This window comes from Myotis daubentonii, chromosome 2, assembly GCF_963259705.1.
Source record: "Myotis daubentonii chromosome 2, mMyoDau2.1, whole genome shotgun sequence".
In the NCBI taxonomy this organism is placed as follows: domain Eukaryota; kingdom Metazoa; phylum Chordata; class Mammalia; order Chiroptera; family Vespertilionidae; genus Myotis; species Myotis daubentonii.
Genome location: NC_081841.1, coordinates 88,720,824 through 88,729,507, shown reverse-complemented (window position 1 = coordinate 88,729,507; position 8,684 = coordinate 88,720,824). Strand labels below are relative to the sequence as shown.

At 35.8% G+C, this 8,684-nt stretch overlaps 1 protein-coding gene across 1 annotated transcript; it reads left to right on the top strand.

Moving 5' to 3' along the window:
- The first annotated feature begins 201 nt into the window (after positions 1 to 201).
- On the top strand, positions 202 to 7,476 carry LUM (lumican). The gene is made up of 3 exons (XM_059683767.1): positions 202 to 412; positions 2,796 to 3,672; positions 6,661 to 7,476. Exons 2-3 carry the CDS (start codon positions 2,817 to 2,819, stop codon positions 6,822 to 6,824), a joined length of 1,020 nt encoding a protein of 339 aa, XP_059539750.1. The 5' UTR covers positions 202 to 412; positions 2,796 to 2,816; the 3' UTR covers positions 6,825 to 7,476.
- The last annotated feature ends 1,208 nt before the right edge of the window (positions 7,477 to 8,684 follow it).

Below are 8,684 nucleotides of genomic sequence, written 5' to 3'. Positions count from 1 at the left end.
TTTTGCCACAGCTTACAGAAGTGAAGAGCTTTGTGAGAAAAATGTTTTCACTCTAGATTGCCTCCCTTGCAGCAGTACTCAGTTTTTGGTGAAAAGCTATGACATTTGGGCTAGTTAAGCACGTATCGCTCTCCCATTCCATATGGAATGTACTGGGCTGTCCTTGCTCACCAGTCCACCTGCACTTCATTAGCGAACAGAGCATTCACATGCCACACCACAAGATCCCACAATGACATAACTCCATTCAGAGTCTGGCGTGACTGGGCTGGGTCTCCCCCCTTCAGCTCTTGTATCACTAAGAATCTGGCAGCCAGTTCCGCCCTGACAGAGTTTACAGCATATATTGGTGGATTCTTGTCCATACTGCATCTGCTTTAAGAATTAACGAAAGCAGAGTCAAGACTGTAAGGTAAGTGCTGTTTAACTATAGCACTGGGGACGCTGACTGTTTGGGACAGTGTTTATTGTAACAGGAACAGAAAAAGTTCTAGAGCAACTTTGCCAATTGCTATTCAACAGCAAATCCATACTTCTGAGCATTTACTCTCACACTTTTCTTAATATGTTTTCCATGTCTTATGGATTTAAGATAAAGGTTTTACAATATATGCTGTGTTGCTTGACAAAGGAAGTTATAAAAAGTTTCAGGGTTGGAATGAGAAAATATTTAAATAAGACAGTGAAAATGTATGGCAATGAAAATATTTGTTATTTTATGCTAATGAGTTATATATGTTAGTATTTTTACAATGAATTTTGCAGCAAAGAAAGGTCATTTTAAGCAGTATTAAAAATATTTTTGCCACATACATATTACTGTAGTTCGTTACAATTTGCCATAAATATTTTATGTTGTTATAAAATGTGAGCTTAAGGACATAGACCCTCTTTTGGATTACTTATTTCTATTTTGTTAATTTTAAAGATGTTTTTGGATGTATGTTTTAAAATGGATATGTTTTGAAGAAATTCTGGGAAACATTTTTTTTTAAAAGCATTTCCTCTATAACCACAGGTATTTGCCAAAACTGGGAGGAAAGTAAATAAAGTGCACTTTTGCTTCATAGTGGAGTCCTTATACAGCTACAAACTCTCTTTGGATTCATTCTGCCAAAAAATATGAAAGCATGTTTTTCATTACTATTCAATCCATTATAGTTACCATGTCTATTTTAGTGTATACTGAAATAAAATAAATTCAAAGCTTATTAATAAAGCAAGACAAATCTTTACATTAACATACTGTACCTTAGATTGCAATATTAATTATGCTCATTGCCAAGTCTTGTCAACTAAATTAAATGACTCCATCATTATCTTGGGGAATAAGTTAGGTAAAAATCTAGTTACAAATTACATAGTGTTAGCTATCAGTGTTTCTAACACCTTTTTTTAGTGTTTCATCTGCTAAAATAAAGTGCCTTGCAATTCCACGTTAAAGCAAAGGTGTTTAAACTTCCTAAAACTAAAAATCCTACTTATCCCAAACTCCCTAGATCCAAAAGCTTATACCATACTTCTCACAGGAAGATCTATTGCCTATGGCATGTAGATGGTGCTTCACATTAAGGATTTCCCTCTCAGAGTTACCAATTTCTCCTCAGCCATAGCTTTCACTCTAGGAAAGTCCAACTCTTGTATGCTATTATCCTTTACCTAAATTTCTGACCTTGTACTCTCCAAACAATTAAAAAATACTTTATTGAGCCTCACCTTGGAAACATGTTCATCCTAGATCATTGTTACATATTGTTTTTAATTTATATTCTCAATTTTATCCATTCTTCCATGGCTCCTAATGCCACTGTAAAATACAGACTTTGCTCAATGACCAGATCTCTCCCACTTCCACTCTGTAAGAGCACTAATAGCCAAATAAGTGAACCATGCCTTCTTAAATTTTGGCATGAAGAAGGTAGAGAACTTGTGAGTCATTGACAGAAAGGAAAACTTTAATTCAAAATTTGGAACAGAATATCTTTTTTTCTATTAAGTTGGATCACTTTCTAGGTTTAAAAATCTTTAGAATTTGTGACATTTTTCTGATTAATAAACATTAGTTTTACTAAAACTTATATACTAAATATTAATTTCAGAATTACAGTTTTGTAATGTGCCTGAAAGTCTAGAATGCTAAACAAAAGTTGAAATAATATCCATGCACACCCTACTAAGAATTCTGTTACCTTCCCTTAGAACCAACAACAATAACCATACATTTTTAAAGGAATGTACTCCCCCCTCCCATATCCCTCCACCTTGCCACCCTCCATCTCTGGCCACACAAGTTAAGAACAGCTTCCCTTCCAGCAAAACCACAGGTTGCTCATGTTCCCAGTAAGGGTCTTCTTAATGAGACATTTTAATGATGTTGAATGCTAGGGTAAAAGGTACAGTTTACAATTGTCTCCTAATTTTCATTTTTTTGTGGTTTTGAAGGATGTTCTGAGGTAGTGTTTTAGCATGGTGGTCAAAGGGCACTACCCAGACACCTCTTAAGGGAAATCATTGAATTAAGGAAGGACCTGGAGAGATTGACTGGATAGGTTAGGCCTGGCTTGCCCAGTAGGGGGCGCGTGTGTATGCAATCTACGCCTAAATTGTTCACCTCCTCACAAGTTGTACACACACATCTTAAACCTCATGCTTAAATAAAAATTAAAAAGACATCCTTAGATTCATCAAAAAAACAATAAAATACACATCTTTCTAATAAATTTAACATTGTAAATTGAATATTCATTCACTTACTTAAAGTATACTATTTTATTATATGTTTCCACTTTACTTAGGATTCAAAGCATTCGCCAAAAATGAATCTCAGTGCATTTACTCTGCTATTAGCACTAATCAGTGGTGCCAGCGGCCAATACTATGATGACTATGATTTTCCCCTATCAATGTATGGGCAATTATCTCCAAACTGCGCCCCAGAATGTAACTGCCCTGCAAGCTATCCATCGGCCATGTACTGTGATGAGCTGAAATTGAAAAGCGTGCCAATGGTGCCTCCTGGAATCAAGTACCTCTACCTGAGGCATAACCAGATTGACCATATCGATGAAAAGGCCTTTGAAAATGTAACCGATCTACAGTGGCTCATTCTAGATCATAACCTTCTAGAAAGTTCTAAATTAAAAGGAACCTTCTCTAAACTGAAACAACTGAAGAAGCTGCATATAAATTACAACAACCTGACAGAATCCGTGGGCCCACTCCCCAAATCTCTGGAGGACCTGCAGCTCAGTCATAACAAGATCACAAAGCTCGGCTCTTTCGATGGACTGGTGAACCTGACCTTCATCCATCTTCAGCACAATCAGCTGAAAGATATTTCAGCTTCTTTTAAAGGTCTTAAGTCGCTTGAGTACCTTGACTTGAGCTTCAATCAGTTGACCAAACTGCCTTCTGGTCTCCCAACATCTCTTCTAACTCTCTACTTAGACAACAATAAGATCAGCAACATCCCTGATGAATATTTCAAGCGTTTTAAGGGACTGCAGTATCTGCGTTTATCTCATAATGAATTGGCCGATAGTGGAATACCTGGAAATTCTTTTAATATATCATCTCTGCTTGAGCTGGATCTCTCCTATAATAAGCTAAAAAACATACCCACTGTCAATGAACACCTTGAAAACTATTACCTGGAGGTCAATCAACTTGAAAGTAAGTAGAAAGCTGTGTTTGTGTTTGATGGATGTAGCCGTATGTTTTTAAACACGTAAGCTGTGCAACAGAAATATTGATTGCATCTGGCTCCACTTAAAAAACTAATTAAAATGCCAAGAAAATACCCCTTTCAAGTATAGAAATTTTCAAATATAGAAAATTGTAGCTTAGTCATTTATCCAATATCTGGCCTTTCTTTGGAGTGGTCAGATAAACCATTAGGATCATAGAATTTAATCATTAATTTCTTCAATTTTTAATATTCTGGGCTAATTAATCCTGCTGTGTCATCGCTTGATAGTTATCTACTATTTGCCTTCTCCATGACGTAGATTTGTGTCCTACATTTATTTCTTGGCAAGATCTAGCTGAAGGGGGAGCAAATGAGTGCTGAAGAGGCATGGCTAGCAGAGGCTTTCAAGCCTCCCTCTGGCTTATCCCCAGAGCAGCCCTGATATCCTCATGGTCTTCTCTGACATCTTTACTTGGGACTCAACATGGTATTCTGCAATCATGACCATCATCTATCTCTGTTATCCCTGTTATGGTGTGTGTGGCTTCCCAATGTTCTTATGAGACTGTGAGGAAGATTAAGGAGGGAAGGTACATGATAAGGATTTGGAACATTTTAAAAATAGTATTACAGAGTTCCTTTTCTTATATGCAACCCTCCACCACATTGGATTTTTCCACAGTTTCTCCTCCCTTTCTCTTGATGATACAGTTTATTTTTCATTTATTTTCTGGGTGGGAGTTTGACCTGGTCCACTTGGACTATTTATGCCCTCTTCTTGTCTTCTGGGGCATTTTCAATTTGAGCAATACAGATTTCGGTGGGAAATGTACATTTACCGTCCCCCACCTCTCTCTTTAACAGAGCTTGGCAGAAGAGAAACCAATGGTCTTGGACAAACTTGCTAAAAGAAAAATCAAGTGGGAAACACTGATTCACACATAAACAATTGTATCTGCTAAATAATCTATTCAAATTGAGCACCTTTATGCCATGAAAGTTGGTTGTCTGGTCATACTGGATGAAAATATTGATATTCCTTTTAGAAAAATTGCACTGTGCCTTATTAACATGATAATTTGTAATTCTACAAGTTTCCTGTAACGCCTAGGGTGGTGAGGGTGATCTCATGAAGGAGACCATGATTGCCAACTCTAAAATGCCACATGCTTTTTCTTATATCCAGAAAACTTGCTTATCATACAATACACAGTCAAGCTATCAGAGCTGGACCCTTATAATGGTTTCTAGTAAAAAACTCACTATCTGGCCATATAGGATCCCACATTATAAACATCTTTGGTTAAGAGTATGGCTACTTAGATTAGCCAACATACTAATGGGATTTAAGATGTTTTAGGATTTGAGGGCTGAAGAAATCCTGTTAGACATGGTGGGTGGAGATTAGCATCAGGGGCAGGGTCACCTCATTCTCTGAAGTAAGAAAGGGAAGAGCTACAGATGCAGGAGAATTTGGAGGGGTGACAATAAGGCCGCATTGTGAGTGTGAGAAGGAAGAGCCAATGTGGGAAATGGGGAAGGTGGTTTATGGGCGAAATGCTGACAGGCACTCAGTGCCAGGCTGAGATGGAAACCACGGTGCCCCGCATATCTGGCCATTTGGAAATGAATAGTGTCCGCCCTTCCTTCCTTGACCTGGACATTTGGGTATACCAGGTGTACCTTGCAGGTATTGTTGCCATTTGTCTTTGCATGCATTTCTTTGACTTAGTTTATTGTGCCATGTAATACTTATGTATATCAATTGTCTACATTTTCTTAGATAAAAGACCCCCTTTATGTTTCTCTACTATTAGAAAATCTATAGCCAAAACTATTTCTCATCTTTCAGACTTGCAAGTCTAAGACACTAGCTTAAATCACAGACCTTTCTATGGTGACATAATTTGAAAGAGAAAAACCCACAAAATTTAAAGGGTACCAGTAATTATTTAATGTATATTATGTGCTAACACTCTGTGAGGTGCTTTGCATACCTTAATTGATTTAATATTCATGCAACACAGTGTGATGGATATATTATGTCTGACAAGAAGACCACATCAATATTCCAAAGTCACCCATTTGGTAAATGGCAAAGGTAGAAAATGAATTTAGGCCTAAGGCCATGTTTTATCCCATTGTTCCATACTTCCTTAGTGGTAGGTAGCATAACAAAGATCTCTGCAATTTGACTAATGACTTATTTAAGACAGCATCATAGAGGTAAGGAGCAGAGTGTGTTTGGGCTTCCATTGAAGTCACTGTTGATTAGAATTTGAGAATAAAAGAAAATATCAGGACAAAGGAATAGATAAGGTTAATCTGAAATAGACTTGAGCAAACATAGACAGCTTCTATGTACACACATAAACCATGCAATCTAGTAACAATCTTTGTTTCCATTAAAAACTAAGTCAGTTTTTCTCTTGTGGCAGCTTTCTAACCACAGGAAAGGACGTGGCTCAGATGATGGTCATTCCATGACTTGGATTTTGCCTTGGAGCTTTGAATCTGTCATGATGTGTGACTTTAGAGGTCATCTAGTTAACCCTTCAAATTTCCAGATGCAAAAGCTCAGGATGCTTATATTGGCGAGATGATTCATACAAAAGCACAATTTTACATATCATCAGTCTAAATATTTCTAAAAATTCTTAGATAGTATTATGCACTTAGTCTTTCTGATCTAAGAACTTACACTAAATATCATTATTTGAAAAATTTAATTGACCATTCTGACCCACCATAATTACTTTACTAAATATTTTTGTATCATTTGGTAGTCTGAAATATTTCGTTAGTAATTTCGAATTCAAATATACACCAAACAAATGACTTCAAAAAAGGGGGCAGAGGGGGAATAAATCCTATTAGATATTACTATGGACTTGGACAAATTTTAATGACTATTTTAAGCCATGTAATAAAAAAGAAAATATTATTAAAATCTTTTATTCTTTATTTTCCAGAGCTTGAAGTAAAGAGCTTCTGTAAGATCCTGGGACCATTATCCTACTCCAAGATCAAGCATTTGCGCTTGGATGGCAACCGTAATATCACCCAAACTAGTCTGCCACCTAATATGTATGAATGTCTACGTGTAGCAAATGAAATCACTATCACTAATAATTAATTTCAATTATATTGAGGTGTATCCTGGAGCAACATCTTATGCTTGTATTTTTGTGTGTTGGTTTTCATAGTGTCCATTTTTGTTGTTGTTTATTACTTCCATGAATTTTAAATTCTGAGAGAAAATGTTTTGTAAACATTTTACTACTTTTTTACAAAGAAAAGATGAAAAGCAGGCCTATTTCATCACAAGCACGACACATGCTCACACATATACAACAAACAATGCGTTAATTGTAAATTTAGTGCTTTTTACATCTCACTGTCAAATGATGTGCAAAGCCTTTTACTGTTTGCATGGAAGTCAGCCGAGTTTTATAATCTCTAAATGTTAACTTAATGTGCCCAAAAGTATGGAATACATAATTATGGATGTTTACTGTCTTTAATCAAATTATCTTAATATGCTCAAATTTGTTCAGCTGAAAAGCAGGTGGTAAATTTTGAGACCAATGATTTTGTGAAATACTAAACAAAATTCATGAAGCCACATACATTTAAAGAAGAATTGTTAGTATTAAGAATATATATAGTTACCTAGAAAAACTTTCTAGAATTATTTTTCACTTTAAAATCTTATGTATGTTTCTTTTTTTATTATTTGCATGTTATGTTTAACAAGCTAATAGTAAAATAAAACATAGCAAATGGCATCACTGTGTTTGACTTCTTATAAAATTCATCTCTCTCATATATAAAATACAGTCATGTACCATATAATGATATTTCAGTGAATGATGGATCACATATACAATGATGGTCTCATAAGATTATAATGGAGCTGAAAATGTTCTATAGCCTAGTGATGTTATAGCCATTATCACATCAGAGCAGAACACATTACTCCTGTGTTTGAGGTGATGTTTGTGTAAGCAAATCTACCACAATGCCAGTCATATAGAAGTATAGACACACAATTATGTATAGTACATACTTGGTAATTATGATAAATAGGTTATTGGTTTATGTATTTATCATGCTATACTTCTTATCACTATTTTAGAATGTATCCTTTTTTACTTATTAAACAAAAAAGTTCCCTGTAAAGGAGAATACCATGTTATGTCAGCCTCATACACCTCCTGTTTATGCCTCTTGTCTGCATATTTTCTCTTGTGCTTGGTTTAATCTCATGTTGTTTTATAACTTTAGTGGAGCCTAAATGCACAGTGTGAATAAAGTCTATAGCAGTATACAGTGGGGTCCTAGGGCAGTGATGGCAAACCTATGACACGCGGGTCAGAGGTGACACGCCAACTCATTTTTTTGGTTGATTTTTCTTTGTCAAATGGCATTTAAATATATAAAATAAATATCAAAAATATAAATATTTGTTTTACTATGGTTTCAAATATCAAAAAATTTCTATATGTGACACGGCACCAGAGTTGTTAGGGTTTTTCAAAAATGCTGACACGCCGAGCTCAAAAGGTTCACCATCATTGGCCTAGGGCTTCACATCCACTCACCATTCATTCACTGACCCACCCAGAGCAACTTTCAGTTCTACAAATTCCATTAATGGTAAGTGCCCCGTACACGTGTACCATGGTTTATCTTTTGCACCATACTTTTTACTGTTCCTTTTCTATGTTTAAATACACAGATACTTACCATTGAGTTACAGTTGCCTAAAGTCTTCAGTACAATAATTTGCTGTACAGGTGTATACCCTAGAAGCAGTAAGCTATACCAATACCATGTAGTCTAGGTTGTACAGTAGGCTATACCATCTAGGTTTGTGTGAGTGCACTCTATAATGTTCACACAATGTCAATATGCCTAAAGGTGAATTTCCCAGAACATATCCTCATTAAGTGGTGCATGACTGTATTAGATCAAAATTCAAAAAACATCTCTA

Excerpts from the sequence above, each read along its gene's own strand:
- LUM (XM_059683767.1), top strand. The coding sequence starts at position 2,817 with ATGAATCTCAGTGCATTTACTCTGCTATTAGCACTAATCAGTGGTGCC. Across the intron at positions 3,673-6,660 it reads GGAGGTCAATCAACTTGAAA|AGCTTGAAGTAAAGAGCTTC; the intron begins GTAAGTAGAAAG and ends TTTATTTTCCAG.